Genomic DNA, 19,171 nt, shown 5'->3' with positions numbered 1-19,171 from the left:
GCAGTGCAAGCAGCTTGTATGAAACTGAAAACTATGAAAATAATAAATACAACTACACCATAAAATTTTCTTTTTCTATAAACAAACAATGAGGAAACAGGAAGTGAAGAATAAAGCCCCTCTGCATTTTTATATCTTATATATATCATATATATACCCACTAAATCCTCCAGTCAATCCCAGTCCTAAAATTGCCTGTCATGCCTACATCTCTCATCTTGTCCTCTTCCTGATCCCCATTACCCCAAATACATTTACATACATGTGTACGCTGCGATCTACTGAACATACCCTTTTCTTCTCTGTATTACAGTGGCACCATGATACTTTATTTAGAATCTTGTCCTCTCCTACTCTGCATTCAGAAGTGATGTCATGATACCTGACATTTTGGTAGTTGGTACCTAATTCAATACCACAGTAAAACAGAAACCAACAGAGGCTGCTGCACACACAGTGTGCTAAAACATACACGCACACACACTTCCATATAGTGAGTGTACAGCAGTAGTTTAAACTGACTAACGAGGTGACAGACCCATGGTGTGAAAATATTCATTTAAGAAGTCAGTGTTATATTCTGACTGTAGCCTGTTAATGTTGTGAGCTCCCCGCTCATGTTATTAGCTGTAGCTATGTTAGCCTAAACAAGCTAACGTTAGCTATCTCCACACACCAGTCCTGGTGTCTCTTTTTTACCGCAAGTCACAGTGGACCTGTCGCTGCACATGCACCTGCTTCTTCTCTTTGAGTTTGATGTCATAATACAACACCTGTATGGTTACTATACTGCCCTCATCAGCCCTGGAAGAATCACATTTCCAGAACCTACGACATCTACGGTACCTTCAGTACCGACGCTTCTGTAGAAAAACATTCAGAAAGTACCCTCAGAATTTTGGCATTGACTTTAGATTTTTGAATACACCGTCTGTCAGCCAACTACTTTCTCACAGTTCTAAGTCACATCACCGTCACTTTTGATAACCTGATAATCTCATGACCATAACTGGAGGATTTTAGTCATGAGACATCTGGATCTTAAGTTATAAGAGAAACAAGCTCAGCTCCTCCATATGCCCTGTGAGAAACATTGATTTTTAACATGAAACTAGTTTATTCAGTGATTTCACTGGTTTTATTCACCTGTTTTTTTTTATTTTGGAGGAGACCTCTGTGGATAATTCAGCTGCTGGTAAAAAACAATGAACACTGAAGGAATCCAAACAAGCTGAGCTAATGTTAGCGGCAGCTACACCAACAGCCCGCAGCTCCTCCTGACGTCCTGTGTCCATCAAAGAAACACCGAGTTTTATGTGACACTGCTATATTCAGTGGTTTAACCAGTTATAGTGTACATCAGTAGGGCAATATGACTTAAAACGTTGGCTTTTATTGTAAATCATTGTTTTTAAACATTATGTTTGTAAACATTAAAAAAACAAACATAAAACATAAAAATAAATTAACTGAACTGAAAATGTTTTTCCAGTCATATTCAGTTACCAGGTCAAAGACCATGGTTACAATAAAAGTCAAATGTTTAAGCTCTCACATGGTTTTTATTTCAGTGAAACCCCTCTGGTTTTAGGAGGTTGTTGTCCAACAGAGGGGACGCCTCAGGTCCTCATGGGTTAAAGTTCTGATCTGGATAAACTTTTTAACTCCCTCCTTTCAAATAAAGTGTTACCAGAAGTCTTCACTTCAGCTGATGCGTCATTGTTGAGGTTAAGAATATGTGTGGAGCAGCAACAGGATTCAGTCCAACTGACCAGCCTGTAAATTATCCCACAGACATGTTAGTCTGCATGTTTGAGAGACTGGTCATTCAATTAGCCTGCCAAGCAGCCAACTGGGCCGACCCAGTGGCCTGTGATGATACAGAGAGACGGGCATCACTGCACACAGCAGCACCACCTCTACTCTGTCACGGATCACTGAAAGGAGTAATTACACTTAATCACCTCTGCTTCCTTGCCTGCTTGTTGTCCTCTCTCTACAGTGAGGGAACAGTTCATCAAGCAGCTCTGTCTTTGGTTAGAACACAGGCCAACATAATTTCCTGTCTTCATCACCTCTCCTTCATAGCTCTCATTTTCAAAGGGAACATGTCTCCAAGACCTTATTTAGTCTGGGACAAAGGAAAGTACTAACAGGATCTAAAATCTTCATCATGTCCATCTCAGCTGGTAGTGGAAGGAGACACTGACAGCCAATGAGAACACAGCTGACTGATTCACTGGTTAGCTGGCTCACTGAAGGCTGGCCAGATGCAGTACAGTGCTGGCTGCTTTATCTGGGATGTGGACTTGTGGATAAGTCAACCAGAGAGAGCTTGTCCCACTCAGCAGCTCAGTATGTATTAATAGCTGATGTGTCAGATACAGAGCGGTGGAGACATCTGCCACCCCAACCTAGACTGCTGTTCAGGAAGTGGAGGGAGTGGAGAAGATGTCAAGAGCACAGGAGAGGACAGGCCACAGTGAGATGGAAAAGTCAAAATGGAAACAGCTCACACCGAGGGTGAAACCAGATCCTGATGTAGAGCCTGGCAGCACACTGTGTGACATATCACCCACCTCCTCTGCCTCCAGCTGAGAACACACACACCATGCTGTAAACTTTGGCTACACATCTTGGCAGTGACGAATGATACAGCTTCAATTTACAGTGTATCATGGCTTTTTCAATGGAAACAGTGGTACATCATGATACTGTAACATATACTGTAATATCTCTGGGAAGTCAAAGGGCAGAGCTGGCTGCTAATGTAATCGTACAAATGCTGCACACTTTCCCATTTGCCTAGGTTTGTTGTTGTGAATCATAATCCAGAGTTTGTCTGGTCGGGACAGAAGAAACAACAGATTCAGACTGATTCACTAACAGTGTCTGTGTCACATGAGGCAGTGTGTAACCTGGCTGACTTACAGACAAGCAGCAGCAACTGGTAGCAGATGGTAACAGCTCCTCTCTGAGCTGCTATCTCACAGACAAAGGCAGAGCTGTGTGTCAACAGAACAGATGCAGCAGAAGTCATGATTTCATGACTGACCCTAAACCCCCTTTGCCCCCGGTCAAAAAACCTGCTAAAACCCGCTAACATCTGGCTTTTGTGGGCAACGGAGAGGGATGCAATCAGCAGTGATGTAAGCACAACACTCAGGTGAACACGCACATTTTCTCCCGGTTCAGAGCACACACACACTGTAGACAGCCCTGTCACCTGTCCAGCATCGAACCGTCTCACACGGAGGCTCCGACACTGACAGGAGCTCCGACCCAGAGATGAGACGTGACAGATCTGTTTTAACATTTTGCACAGCGGCTAGCAGCTCACTCTCTCTCCACTGCATCTGTGTGTGTGTGCTCTGTAACTGCATGTGTGCGTGTGCTCTCCAGCAAACTCGGCTGGCAGTGTAAAAGGAGGAATGCCTTTTTAAGCGGGTTTACCTGTGTTTAAAAAAAATCATCATATCCACTAATTTTGGTGTAAAAAGGGTATAACTAACCCTTACTCATCTTAACAAAGTACAGATGATGACCTGAGACATGAGATGAGATTCCTTTCATATCTGCGGAAAAATACTAAACACTAAACATGTGATTCCAGCTTGTCAAATGTGACAATTTGCTGCTTTTCACAGTTTTGCAAAATTTAATATTTTTAGGTTTATCTTTGGTTTTTTGTACCATTTTCTGAAGCTGTATAGACCAAGCGATTTATCTGTTAATCACAAAGTTGTCGGTTTAATGGATAATGAATATAATAGTTAGCTGAGGCAAGGAATTAGAGTTTATAAGACTAAGACTGAGTGAGGGGATGGAGGAGTAGCATTTTGCCAATGCATCAGCAGTTACAGCTTGGTCCACACTGCCTGTGTGAAGTGAGCATGGTGATCACACAGAGTCTTGGTTTTATCAAAAGAGGCCAAACAACAGAAAGTGCACAGTTGTTACAGTTATGTCAAGTGGAAATCCAAAGGGTGTCCTCCACAGCTGTCCGTCCACAAACTAATTCCCTGCTGTAAAATCTGTACCTGGGAACAACAGGCCCAGAGGAAAGTGAGCTAATGACTGTTGTAGTCAGCTTACTTTTACTGAAAATAATATGGTGCCCGAAGCTGCCGTGGTAACCGCATCAGAGCAGGTGTGTCAAACTACCTGTCCCCGGGCAATGCTATATTACTTAATGTGTCCTAATCTTATTGTTAACTGATGGACGATGAGTGAAAGACATTGACAGTGATGTGAAAAACATTTGGCACTATCTGTTATGAGTAATGTGTTTTACTGGAATTATAAAGGGTGTGACCATCAGTGCCCGCAGCACTTACCAATCTATTCTCATGTTAAAAGCTGAAGAAGTTCAACATGACAGCTGAGAACTGTAATATCAAGATGATGTGTAAGTCACAAAATTAATTAAACAGATGGTGTAATTTTGTTAATTGATTGAGTTCTGTGAGTCTGATCTGAAGCACCACAGGGCTTTGAGCTAAATGCTAACATCAGCAAGTTAAATTATAAATGTCAACACTATTGTGACTTGTGGAAAATACAACGCCAATAAAATGTAATCATCTGACAATTTATCAGTTTTTCAATGCACAATTTCAATTATTTTTTTGTGACTTCCACCCTTGAAGCCACTTTCCTGAAATGATAAATATTAATTCTGTGTTGTCGATGAACTTAAGTTAAATAACTTAACTTACATTTTTATGTAGTTTTAACTGTGTTAATTTCTTGTTGCTGCCCTCTTGTGCTGTTATCACCAAGTCAAATTCCTGTGTACATTTGTCGAATAAAGTGACATTCTGATTCTGAATGTTGACAGTCGTCTCTGTTTTCGTCATATCACCACCCTTTTAATCATATCAGCTTTGAATTCATCAAATCACTTGATAATTTATCCCTCAATTTTTCATTTCACATGTATTTTCATCACCTCCATTTTTTCAGTTAATGTTCGTTACTTCCACTCCTCATGGTTTCTACTCACGCTCTTACAGACTGATACTCACTTCAAGTCCTCCAATGTGGCCCAGTACATATGCTAAAAGAATGTGGCCATATGCAGCTCAGACCACCTCTGAATGTGTGCATGTTAATGCAGGTATGAACAGGGCCTGACTGATAGCTGACCAGGTGCTTAAGTCAGCCTCTTTCCTTCCTTGACTTTCAAAATCACTTTTACAGGCAGTCATACAGACACATATCAGCGTAGCCACTGTCTTTCACTGCTTTGAAGTTAGTACAAGAAGCAGTGAGAAAAACTAAAGTCCCACTAAGTATGGACATCTATTACTGTTTACCTATACAGAACAGACCGATTGACAACATGTATTGAAAGTAGAAATCCTCACATTAGTGTGCTTCTGATATTCCCTGATATGAAGAACGAGACCAAACCTGCCACCTCTGGGGTCATCAGTATCAATGGAATTAATGGAAACAGAACCTGATTCATATGTTTTCGACATTCCCATCCACATGCACCACTCCTCCACACCTTCTCTCCCCTGTCCTCCCTCTGCTAGGTGTATATTTCTCAAGAGAGTCACTTCACAGGGTTTAAGTGGGACACGCACGCACGCACGCACGCACGCACGCACGCACGCGCGCGCACACGCACGCACACGCACACACGCACACACGCACACACACACACACACACACACACACACACACGCTAACTCCTGAGAAACTTCATTAAGACTGGACAATCTATTCAATGGTAACTCTACACACGCTTTCATGCTCCTTTCACTCTAGTCAGTGAAGGCAGCACAATTACTTTATTCCTGAGCAGGAATTCCAATCCAAAGAAGCAGGATGTCAAACTGCAGAACTAACCAGCTGTCATGACCTATCATTTTGTTTTTATGTTTACAAAGCAGGAGGAATTTTTCCTTCCCCTAAAAGCAGTGTCAACCAACAACACAAACCACTTCTCAACTCTTTCCCCATTCCTTCCATACCTTGACTCGTAAACATCTGGGGTTTGGCAGGTACTCAGCGTGCCAGCACTTTATACAACTCTTATACAACTTAGCTGTAGACCTGCTGGGCCTAAGTGAAGGTGAAAACAAATCGATAACTAATAAAGGTACAGCAGGATCAAAAATTCAGACTCAGCAGTGAGAAAGACAGACAGGAATTGCAAGGGGAGAGTAGGAGAGTGACATGCAGCAACTGGTCCGACCATTCTTTCCAACTTTCCAGTGCAACTCAGGTTTTTCATGTGCAAATTGAAAATGCGCATAAAAAGGAAAAATGGAAACACACTTACAGTGGCTTCACAAACAGACCCCTTCATTTTGTGTTGTACATTTAATTTACAATCAATCTATACCCAATAACCCAGTCAAAACTTTGACCTTTGACCACCAAATTCTAATTAGTTCATCCTTGAGTCCATATGAACTTTCAAGGCAAATCTAAAGAAATTCCCTCTAGGCGTTACGGAGATATCATCTCCATGAGAATGGGATGGATGGATAGACAGATGTACAGGCAACAAAAAAGTATAACACCTCCAGCCATGGCTGTTGCTGGCACAGAGCCATAATAAAGTGTGCAAAAAGTGAGGGGATCTGAGCCCACTGTACTGTCATAGGACACCTGATGAATCTGATGAATGAATAATATTAGTAACACCTGTGCTTTTTTACGATAACAAGTCAAAATATCTGCTATGAAAGACGTCTGTTGACTGAGGCCTGACCATGAGAGGGGTAACTCCTTTAAGGAGCACAATTAGGAGAAGTGACTGTAGTGGAGTGTGTGTATTAGTGTGTGTATGTCTTAACATGTCCATCTTTTCATCCTGGTCTCTCACCAGAACATGACTCAGACTCGCAGATGAATAAAGGCAGTCAGAGCAGCAGGGTCAACTTTCTGCATCAGCACTGAATATAACTTTGTGTTCATCGTCCATCACAAACTACAAAAGAGAAATTCCTCTCTTGACTGGTTTGTAATATCAGCAGCACTTTTCATTCACAAGAAGGTAAAATCATAGTCTCTGATTCACACAGTGGTTGCATGAATGAACTGGTAGCCACAGGTTACTGTTACACACCAGGGTTCACCTTCGACACAGCGATGCTCGAATGGGTTAAAATCCATCGAACAAAAAGTGGAGATGAGACAGAAACAGTGTTACACTGAAGCTAAACCAGATCATACTTTGTTATGACCATGTCTCTTATTTGTGCTTTAATATGGCAGATGTCCCTCTCTTCCCCTCAGTGGCAGTGTGTGTGTGTGTGATGATGATGATGAAACAAGTGAGGCCCTGTGGTTTCGAAGGGATTGTCACCTCTGGATTGGACCAATGGCTGACAGCAGTCTTTTTAAAGCTCAGGTGACAGCCACCTGTCTCTCCTTCACCTCCAACAAGCAGCATCTCCTTCTCTGTATTGTTGAGTGTTCTGTGAGTAGAGTTATCGTAGATGAAGCCTTTTGGAAAGCTTGCCAAGTTTGTTAAATTAGTATATTGAGAGATATTGATTGACTGGATGAACAGTCTGGTTGGAGTCAGAGGCCCTTCTTGTTTGTGGTTCGGGACGTTAGGTTAGAAATTTGTCATTTCTTTATATTTTGTTTTCTTTCACAGGAGCATTCAGGGCAGATTAGTGAACTTCTGTTTGTTGCTTTGGGCATGGCTCAACTCTTAAGCTAAATAAACTGCTACTCTGAATTTCTGACCTTTGACACTTAGCAGCTGGCCTATCTTGGGAATGGGAAGAGTGGCGGAGTCACACAACATGTTATGTCTAAGTTTCCCCAAGAGCAGGGACATAACATATGTAGATAATTGAAACCTACTCTGATGGCAAAGAAACAAAAGCCAGCAGGGCCTCTGAAGGCTGTCTGAGACCCTGACCATTTAACACGTCACTGAGTCAGAAGGACCAGTGTTCAGAAATGACCAGAAAATCAGGACAAATTGAGATACTGTATTTCCTAAAATAAAAACTACAAGTCAATTAATAGCCGAGTCTCCTATAATGATCAGGGGGTCGTCAACACAAATAAAGGTCGGCCAGGGAAAAACAAGGGTGGATAAACTCCTGGTACCTGTCATATAATGTGCATGTCAGTTAAGCATGATGTAAATTTCAACTGCTTTAATTTAATAACTTCAAGAATATATTCATGCTATGCTCAGAACTTTGTTCTGGATTATGTCTTAAGCCTTTGATTCATTCATCCCCTTTGCTTTGTTTTGCTTTGCTCCCATCCAGCTGTTGTTACATATGGTATGCTTGCAAATGTTTCACAATAAAAGTATTGGGGGGTGGGGATTGTATCAACTGAAAAGCTAGAGGGCTTTTAATGTGAAGCAGTTACAGGAAGTGATGAGTTTGTACTAACATCATAATACAGTAATGTTAAAGGGGCAAACGGGAGCGGATCAAAACAAGGCTTCTTACCAATATATGACTGATTATAGAAATAAAAGTCTGTTACCTTCTGCAGGTTTTACAGAAAATGCATACACATACATCTATTGTTCTTATGATACAAAGCATTTCTTTCTGAGCTGACAAACATGACTCATGAATAAATGCATTTACCCGAAGAAGAAGAAGAAGAAGCAATTACATCAACTATTACTTTAACCCCTCCCTGATGGAAAGATTTACAATATTTTGTTTGGGGTTGGAGAGTGCGTCAGATAATGAGGAAGCTGGTCTTTGTCCTGGTGGTGTGAACCAGTTGAATGAGTTCTAATCACAGCCAGCCAGTCTGTGTCAACACAGGACTGCGTAACTGCAGCATCCTGCCTCCCTCTCATCCTCTCCTGGCCCAGTCCAAATAATAGCATGGATTAACTGTTCTTCCCATCTACTGGCAGCAGGAAACAGTAACCACGACATACACTATGTGGACAAAAGCACTGGGCCACCTACACATTACACCAACTGGAGCTTTTATGACATACCATTCTAAATCCATAGGCATTTATATGGAGTTGGTCCCCCCTTTTGAAGCTATAACAGAAATGTAGGAAATTTTTGCCCATTCATCCAGAAGACCATTTGTGAGGTCAGAACTGACGTAGGTCAAGTTCTTCAACACCAAGCTCACCCAACCATGCGTTTTATGGACCTGGCTTTGTGCACTGGGGCACAATCATGCTAGAGCAGAAACGGGCCTTCCCCAAACGGTTCCCACAAAGTTGGAAGCATAGAATTGTCCAAAATGTCTTGGTAAGTTGAAGCATTAAGATTTCCCTTAACTAGAACTAAGGGGCCTAGGCCAACCCCTGAAAAACAACCCCATAGCATTATCCCTCCTCCACTTAACTTTACATTTAGCACAATGCGGTCAGGCAGGTAACGTTCTCCTGGCATTCGCCAAACTCAGACTCGTCCATCAGACTGCCAGATAGAGAAGCGTGATTCGTCACTCCACAGAACACATTTCCACTGCTCCAGAGTCAAGTGGTGGCGTGCTTCACACTACTCCATCCGATGCTTGGCATTGTGCTTGGTGATGTAAGGCTTGTATGCAGCTGCTCAGCCATGAAAACCCATGCCATGAAGCTCCCGGCGCACAGTTTTTGTGCTGATGTTAATGCCTGAGGAGGTTTGGAACTGTGAAGTTATTGAGTCAGCAGAGCGCTGGCGACTTTTAGGCACTATGCGCCTCAGCACTCAGCGACGCTGCTCTGTAACTTTTACGCGGTCTGCCACGTCGTGGCTGAGTCGCTGTGGTTCCTTAAAGCTTCCACTTTGCAATAATACTATTCACAGTTGATCGTGGAATATCTAGGTGGGAAGAAATTTCACGAACTGACTTGTTGCAACGGTGGCGTCCTATTACAGTACCAAGCTCGAATTCAGTGAACTCTTTAGAACAACCCATTCTTTCACAAATGTTTGTAAAGGCAGACTGCATGGCTAGGCGCTTGATTTTATACACCTGTGGCAATGGCACTGAATGAAACACCTAGATTCAATGATTAAGAGGTGTGGCCCAATACTTTTGTCCACATAGTGTATACAAGAGCCCCTCCAGCCCCTCTCTGAAGACAAGGTTCAGGTTACTTCATGGTTCGTGCTAAACAGCTTTACAGGGGACAGGCGCACATACATACGTTGATATGGGTCATCAATGGGTACTTGTAGACAGGAACGCTCAGCTAAAGAGAATGCTGACCTCTGACTAAAATCTTTAGCCTGTCTGAAGGTAAAACATCACCTATGTAATGAAAGTACTAATTATCATTAACTGCACTACACTTTATCCTGCCACCACTCAGAAACATGAAGAAATGCAAAGGCACGGAATGTGGTTCTCAGTTATGCTGAAGAGATGATTGTCATGTTTATCTCCCAGACATACGAACAAACACACTCCTATCCTGTTGTTAAGTCTAGTAGATGACGAGCCTGCTCCCCAGGCCACAAGAAAAACTAAAGTAAACCTTTCTGTGGTCTGAGCTGCACATGTGCAAACAACAAACACTTTCACCTCAGAGAGAAAAGACTGTAAAACACAGAGGACGAACGAAGGAAAATCCATAATGAGTGTTGGTGTGCACCAGTCTTTCCTCTCTGAAGTTCCCTGATATGAGAAGCACTTGACTGGGCTGCATATTGCTGGAAAATGCACAGAGAACACCTTTCTAGTAAGCACTTTCCCCTCATTCTTTATAGCAACATACACACAGGGCTAATTGCTCTGATCACAACAGCCCCTGCAGCACTTGTCTAAACTGCACTGTGACGCACAGAAGAGCACCAGCAGATAAACACAGCGCCAGAGAGTGGCCATCAATGGCTCCGAGTACACTCAACCCAACAGCTGCAGAGGGCTGTGACTGTACAACACAGCCAAAAGTAGCACCTATGAAATTGCTACCAGTGCCTGTAAGTACATCACACACAGCAGCCACCTGCCAGAAAGCGCAGACAGCTAGATCTACTAAACAGCTCTGCTCAGCACAATCATGTATAGTGAGTTACATATGGACAGTGACTATCAATAATCCTGGGTGAACAGAGGCAAACGGCCTCTCCGCACAACCGCTGCAGATGGTAATACACTACAAATTCACAGAATGGAAAAGGCATTTCATACAGCTACATAACAACAAAATACACATACACAGGGTTCACTTTTGGCTCGATGCTCTGGATACTCAAACCTCTGTTCATAAATCCCCCTGCAGCATCTGTAGTTGCACCAGAACATAGTTTAATACAGTGAAGAGCAGCCAGTATAAATGATGACTCCATTTCTCCAGACCCCAGTATTGGTCCAGTCTTAATTTTGCTCATAGATCAGTCTCATGTTAGTCAGACTGTTTCACAAAAATAAAGACTGACTAATTTTAAGCCAAAGACATTAGACACCTTACCTCCAGGCTAACTCAGGCCTATGACCAATGTTACCATGCTAACAATCAATGATACCTGCAATGACCAGTAGGGATGATTTTCTAATATTTGAACAGTCATTAAATTTGAAAAAAAAAATCGAATAGTTTATGCAACTGTCATGTTAATTTCCCAGTTTTTTACTGGCATCTGGTAATGTAACAAGCTGTATAATATCACAACGTGAAAATGCAGAACATAACTACCAAACTAAATCAGTACTGCCAGGAAAACTGCCCACCTCCTCACATTGATCCCCTGGACTGGTTTAAAGCTAATTCTGTCTTGTCTTTGGTCAAACCTTTAACTAGAAATTTACAGCACACTGACACTTTGCAGTCTAAAGCCACAAAAGAAAAACTGAGGGTTTTGTGAATGGGTATCAAGCATCAATCAACATGACAAGCATATGCCTTTTACAAAGCACCACAACTGTATTTTCAAAGCTGTGAGCACTAATCATACCTCAGTTCTAAGAACTTTTTCAAGACAAGTGCTGATTAATTACTTTCAGGTCCAAAGGCCTGACTTTTCCAATGTCCTAATTTGAGGAATATACTGTCAGCATGTTTTCCTACAGTACTAACTAACTTCTTTCATCTGGCAAGAGAAGCAGAAGTGCTTAAAAGTAAAATGTCCAAGTACACACAACCAGAGAAGTTAAAACTGTCAAAATTTTGATTTGAAACAGGAAGTATCTAAACAAAGAACAAATAAACAAGATGAACCATCTGACCAGATATCTGATACTGAAAATAAAGTATTGACATTTGATTTCTATTCCTACTTAGTTTGTAACTTCAGTATGTTGAAGATCATAGAAGAAGAAGAAAAGATGTCAGTGCTTACAGGATTTTAACAAACCCTGGTCTTTCAGTACTTTTATTCTAAGAGAATATCTTGCTGTCTCCCTGCACCTGGTGTTATGATTTCATATCTGTAATATTAATCCCTGCATGAGAACTTGTTAATTAAAATACTTAACCTTCGCATTCAAGACAAATAGAAATTCAAAATCCAGTTCTACAAAGGTGTTCATAACACTGCTCATATCAGAGTTCAGTAGGCTTGACCAGCCTGGCTCCTGTAAGAACCCCATGTTCCCTGACCATCAGGTCCCTGTGCACCATATGCAGCCACTCACTTCATGTATTCCCGCCAATCAACTCCCTTCATTGTGAGCAATTGCTCAAGCAGTACAGGGCAATACTGCAGAGCAATATACTACCACCTTCACTGTCCAGGGTCTATCATATCACAGTTCTTCAAATGAGTGAGTGTGTGTGGGTTTGTGTGTCAGGTTCGATTTGAAATTAACCACAGTTTCCTCATTTTCTCTTCAGTTTGTGAGAACCATGACAGAAGAAAGGGGAAGTAAATAAAACATAGGTGACTGCTTTCTCCACGACCATAAACAATCATGAGGCCGATTTCAGACTCCTTCAGAATTAGCACCACATCAACAACCACACCAGCTGCAAAACAAGCTTAACTGAGCATATCTCATTATCCAGTCCACGAGCTGGACCTAGTGCTATGAAGCTACCTGATGTGAAAGATATCATATCAGTCATGGACGGACACACAATCCGTCTGTCTGCACTCTGTCAGCCCTCATAGAAAATCAATGAGCCAGTTAATTTAGTGCAATGGGACACCCATGGACATCAGTGCTAGTAGAGCTGACCTTGTAACACATGGCCTATGGCAAGCTGCAAAATGATCAGTGTCAAGTACTGCTACAAGCAAACAACTAGAACACATAGTCCAGCTGTGAATATTCAGTGCAGCACAGGCCCCTGGCACATGATTGATGGCTGCTCTGTACTGAAGTTATCTCAACCCAAGAAAAGCCATTACACGTGTCCAGGCTCTGTAAGCAAACCAACAGCCAAGGTGTTACAGCAAGGTGTGAAAAAAATGTGTGAAACAGATGCTAGCCACAGTGCCAACTACATTACACTGCTGTTCTGAAGCTGGATTTAATATGACTCTGATAAAGATGTCCTGTGTAGCTTGATGCCAAAAGCCTGTGTTCTGACACAAAGATAGGAGGTAAGGGAGTTAATAAGTGGACTGGACACTGAGCTGGCACCACAGGCAACAAGCCTGGTCCGCCCAACTCAAAACAGAGAATGGATCATACAAGATAAAATGATTACAGTGCCTGGGTGAAATCAATATAGTTTCCTAAATGATCTGAATCAAAGATCTTGCTCGCATCCTGTCTGGTAGCACTGTACTATAACTCTGCCTTGTTCTAATTAAGAGTGTGACTCATCTCATTACTTTAGCATCACTCATCAGCCTACATGTTTTGCATACCTACGGCTGGAGCATCATACTCATCGCCCAACAGTATTTCTGGTGCAGAGTACGCCAGAGATCCACAACTGGTTGTCAGCTTTTTCCCCGGCTGAAACTTGTTACTGAATCCAAAGTCAGTGAGCTTGACCAGCCCTTGTTTCTCGAAAAACACCACATTCTCCGGTTTGAGGTCCCTGTGCACCACGTGCAGCCGATGGCAGTAGGAGATAGCATGGACAATCTGGGCAAAATATTTCTTGGCCAGCTCTTCGTTCAGACCCTCCTCATGTTTCATAATGTAGTCAAACATATCCCCTCCATCACCTAGCTCCAAGATGAGGTAAAGTTTGGTCTGAGTGTCTATCACTTCATACAGGCGCACAATGTTGGGATGTTGGACCAGCTTCATGCAGCGGACTTCCTGGAAGAGGTGACCCGTGGCCACAGTGTCCAGCTTAGTCTTGTCGATCACCTTCACCGCCACTTTCTCCCCGGTGAAGACATGGCGTGCCAGCTTGACCACAGCAAAGTGGCCGCGACCCAGCGTCTTGTCAAGGTCATACAGGCCAGCAATCTTGCCATCATAGCCCCGCTTGAAGCCTGCCATAGCTATAGAGTGCGATGGGGAGAGGGGAGCCCCCACTGCAGGTAGGGACTGATTGGCTGAGTCCTGTGAGTCCAGCTTAGTTCAGTTCATCAAAGGCTGAAAAGAGAAACCCATGGCTCCGGCTTCCTGAATGACATGAGAAACACAGAATTACTACAGTTACAATCAACACTGACTGAGTCCAAATAAGATTTACGACATTTGTCTGACAATACTAATACACCTGTCCACTCCCTTTCTCATCATGAAGCATTGTGCAGAATAATGGTTGGCTATGTTACAGAATGAAATGCGTCTCATTAAGAGCATTGTACAAAAAGTATATTTAGCTTAACGCATAAAAACTGCACCCTGAATTCCCCCCCCCCCCCCCCCCCCCCCCCCCGTTTGCCGAATATTGAGAGGAGGCGTAGCTGTTGTTTTGACAGAATGGCTTCTGCACGGTCGTTAGCTCATTTATCCTCATGTGCTGCCTCGTCCTGCTACAATGAACCACGTTAAACTTTCCTGAAACTATAAATAAAGGCTTCCCATGGTCGCATGTAACGTCCGCTGTCCACTGAGTTTGACAAACTAGCCCAGAAGTCAGCTGCATAACGGGCCCAGCGGTAGCACAACCAACTGACGTTAGCCAAACGTTACCAGGGGCTAGCTCGTTGTACATTGATTGATCAACGTTAGCAATCTGACTGACGTTAACTGCTTTCCGTCTTTAACGTTACGACGTTGCCTGCAAATTCACAAACCCACCCGTCAATGTGCTCTACACAGACACATGTATCCACGTAACATAGCGCTGACCACACAGGTACACCAGGGACTGCTTTAAATATCTCACAGCTAGCCGTGGTTAGCATGTAGCATGTAGCAAGCTAAAGTTACTACGACTCGCTCAGCTCACCTCTCCAGCCTGTCTTCGGTAAACATAAAGCCCTGAGTCCGGTCTTCGCCGGGTGCCTTGGAGTCCTTCGGGTGCTGTCAATTGAAGCTTATCGCAAATTATCAGAGAAGATGAGGGTGGTGCAGCCTCTCGGTGGTGACCGCGGCACTCAGGAGGTGCCTGTGCCCAGGGTTCGTTCGTAAAACGAGGAATTGCATCGTTGGCAACGGTCGCCCTAATCGGAACGGTTGTATCCTCCCAGCCGAGGCGGTAGGGCTGTGATGCTGCCTTCACGTGCTCAAAAAAGTGTCGACATTTCCAAAACGGTCACACTCACAGAATTACCATAAAACACCATACCATAGACTGTATATAAAAAGCACCGTACACATATTTGAAAATCACCCCCACTTTTCAAGAGACTATGCATGACATCGTAATAAACTCAGCTAAAATTCTCCCATTAAATCTATTACTAATTCAAATTCCAATAGCTTTCAAAAATGTTGTCGAAACAGTTTAAAGAATATTATAATACATTAATACAATACAATAAATATTAAATATGTGTTGCATACTTAAATGTATCTATATACAGATTCTATATATCACATGTAGACTGGTATTTTTTCAGAACCAACAAAAGCATAAGAAATATTATACATTGACACATTGAGGGGTATTCAGGTATTTACGCGGACTGCGTGAAGGCAACATAAGAGCATCACCAATTACATTCAACTCTGACGTCAAACAAAGTCTTTGGATTGAGAAAGGCTGTAGAACAGTTTACCGAACAATAAAAAAACGTGTAACAAGTATGTGATTGACAAAGGATCGTGTGTCTTAATGAAAGGGAGCGTTTTAAATTAGCTTGTTCTGTGATATGAACATCAGGACTTGCAATCTGTCGCCCCATAATCTACGGTTTTATACAAACACGTCACCACCCAACATATGACGATCAGTCACATCATAGCTGGTGATAAAATATTTTCACTGATTGCGCTTTTGTGCAGTGGATCCGTTTCCTGTAAGTGCTGAGTGGTCTTTTCAATAAAGGACGTGCAGTGACATCTAGTGACGGACGGAGACAGACGTGTTATGACCTTTATTTGACTTACCTGAGAGTGTTCCTTCTAAGAAAAATTTGGGGTTGGGTTGGAGGCATCACCAATTGTTTCCACAAAGTAATACTTTTTTTATTTCTTTTTTTTAATTTTTATATCAAATACTGACATGGAGTAGGTTCCTTTCCTCCTTTTCCTCTGCTATAGCTGCCACAGAGAACTCCCAACCTGCACCATGTGTGAGCTGCTAATATTCCTTCTCAACACTACTGTATTTCTTTGCATTACCTGATTCATTCAAAAATTGATTTTCAGTCATTTGTGTATTTTAACTTTTTGCATGGCATGATAAAGTATGAACTTAAAGTTTTTTTCTTTGAACTTTGACCTAAAGGTTTACTGCTGTATTTACTGTAGTGAATATTAAGAAAAACATAATCAAAAGGGTATCATCTTATTTTTGACCACTTAAAGTGTTAGGCACAACAACGAGGACAGGAGATGTAGTCTAACAGTAGAAAACAGCCCCATGTGAGAATGTAATAAGGTAATAAAGAATGTTAAAAAGAAAGACGCCCAGATACATTACTGTGTAAACTTTTAAGGTGCTTCAAATGTTTAGATTCTTACCCAGCATGCAACACCATCAGGGAGGTGTCTGACTGCAGCAGGACAATGAGCCTAAAAATACAGCCAGAGTCATGGAGAACTATCTTCAGGGAACAGAAGAACAAGGCGTCCTGATACAGATGGTTTCGGGCCCCACAGAATCCTGATCTCCGCAGCATGGAACCAGTCTGGTATCACATGAAGAGACAGGAGACAGTGAGACAGACTGAGTGTGTTCCATTTAGTTTTTGTTCTTTTTATTGCGCTTTTTTATGAAGTTAATTGATAAATGAAAAAATCCAGATGTGATTAATAACATTAATGATTGCCCAGTTCCATTTAGGTGTCCTCTTAACCACGCCCAGTGAACCGGCATCTGTCAGCTTTCACACATAGTTGGAATGCAGTCATGATTAATGTAATTAGCTACATCTCTGCTTTAGAGATGCATAACAGATGTAGGTGCTTCCATGCACATGGACTGCATGACACAGTTAAGCAGTTTGCAGGCTATCATAGTCCGTAATGTATAAAAATGCTAAAGAGGGCTGAACTTGATTTTGGATCAAGATGAGATGGAGAGAGGAAAGTTCTAAATGAGTTTGGAAGGAGATTGATTATCGGGGCAGAGGTGGCAGCCAGGAGCTGCAGTCACACTAAACCAAAAGTAATCTGTCCAGATGAGTCATCCTTCACCATTATACTGAAAAGTGGGTGAATCAATGTGTGCTGTAGACCCAAAGAGTACAGACCTGAAGTGATTCATTATGTTGAGTAGGTCAGTTTCCTGGCATAGTCTGGGGAATTGCCATTATTGAGAATTATGGGGATTTACCGGTATAAATAAATTAAATAGTTATTTTGAGTGATCACCTTTATCCTATAATGAAACAATTCTATCCTGACGGGAGTGGTGTCTTCTCTCCATACACAGGTTATAACCCAGCAGACGCTGGACTTCAGTAATGGGGGAAAGTCGTTGGACTCTCACGACCATAACGTCCAACAGATGTAAAATTTTGGAAATGAAAATTGGGTTAAAACGTACCCAGATAGCAAAATATATCTGGCCCATACTTGGGCCACATGCTTGTTTTCTGCTGGCCCAGTACAATCCAGGTTCCAAGGCCCAAATCTGGCTCATATGCAGCATGATTGTCATATGCTACTTCCACATCTGAACCAATTCTGACTGACTCTGCCCTGATGTGGAGGTATATGGGGCAAACTCGGGCAGAGGACCAAAACATTTGTTGGGCCAGAAGTTTCATTTTGCTATCTGGGTAATGTTGGCTAATTGACATTGTGACGTTCAGCAGATTCTGAGTTTTGGTCATCATACCTCGCAACGAGAATGTGGGTATTTTACATGTCAGCAATATTAAACAGGCTCTGATGTTTCTGTTCTGGAGAAATTAAGAAAATACATCTCATATTTATCAATGCAAAATAAAAAATAATCTTTTTTACAATTTATGTCATGTTATGTTTCTGTTACAGACATTCATCTATGATGCATTTATCCCAATCCAGATGAGAGCTCGCACACAGAGAGAGAGAGAGAGAGAGAGAGAGAGAGAGAGAGAGAGAGAGAGAGAGAGAGAGAGAGAGAGAGAGAGGTCAGCTCAGGACACATCTAGGATGCATTTGAGATCTGGCCACATGTGGACACATTCTTCATTAGCAGTGTGAACGCAAATGTGTCCTGGGCCACACTGGAGGACCTCATACTCAACCGATGTCCTCTGCCACAGTCTAGCTAGTCCTGCCGGTTTCATAGAGAAATGCTGTTTTCAACTGCCTAGCTCGTAGTTCATCTGTCATTACCTCAGGTATGTTATGTGTGTTAGCAGTGTGGTGCCCACACACAGAGTTAACTAAACTCTACTAACATGGGTTAATGATTAACCATTAGTGATTTGTTCAAAACAATGCTGTTGCTGCTTGCTTCTCAAGAGGGTTCATCTATATACAGTACATGTGATAAAATAAAGCATGTTAATGCAGTTCTTATTTTTTGCTTTTTTCAAGAATAACAAAAAGAACTGATAAGAGAACCGTTAGAGTACTGGATCGGATCAGTAAGCAGTATTGGTAAGATTAGTAGTACCTTTAAAATCCTAACAGTTCACACATCAGAAATTTGGAAGACATAGGACTTTTGTTACTTAACAACACAAATTAAAACAATCAAAATGTTACCTGTCATCAGTCCTAAACTCAAACTGACATCCTGACATTGAATGTTGGTCACCTGATGTCCAACCCAATGAAACACCTATGGAGTGATATGATTGAC

The 19,171-nt window shown here is 42.1% G+C and overlaps 1 protein-coding gene across 2 annotated transcripts in view; it reads right to left on the bottom strand.

Annotated features, from left to right (window-relative positions):
• The window catches only part of snrka (SNF related kinase a), a 60,251-nt gene extending 44,805 nt beyond the window's left edge, over positions 1–15,446 (bottom strand). Inside the window, exons 1-2 of one of the 2 annotated variants that reach the window (XM_056379897.1) lie at positions 15,215–15,446; positions 13,725–14,439 (exon numbers count right to left, since the gene is read on the bottom strand). In XM_056379897.1, coding sequence (XP_056235872.1) covers positions 13,725–14,313 — 589 coding nt within the window. In that variant the 5' untranslated portion in view covers positions 14,314–14,439; positions 15,215–15,446. Of the gene's footprint in view, positions 1–13,724; positions 14,440–15,214 lie in introns of those variants that run through there. The other variant, XM_056379896.1, reaches the window with a different exon arrangement.
• Positions 15,447–19,171: the final 3,725 nt, after the last annotated feature.

The sequence above is a fragment of the Seriola aureovittata genome, chromosome 7 (genome assembly GCF_021018895.1).
Source record: "Seriola aureovittata isolate HTS-2021-v1 ecotype China chromosome 7, ASM2101889v1, whole genome shotgun sequence".
Lineage (NCBI taxonomy): Eukaryota > Metazoa > Chordata > Actinopteri > Carangiformes > Carangidae > Seriola > Seriola aureovittata.
This window is presented reverse-complemented; position numbering and strand designations above follow the sequence as displayed.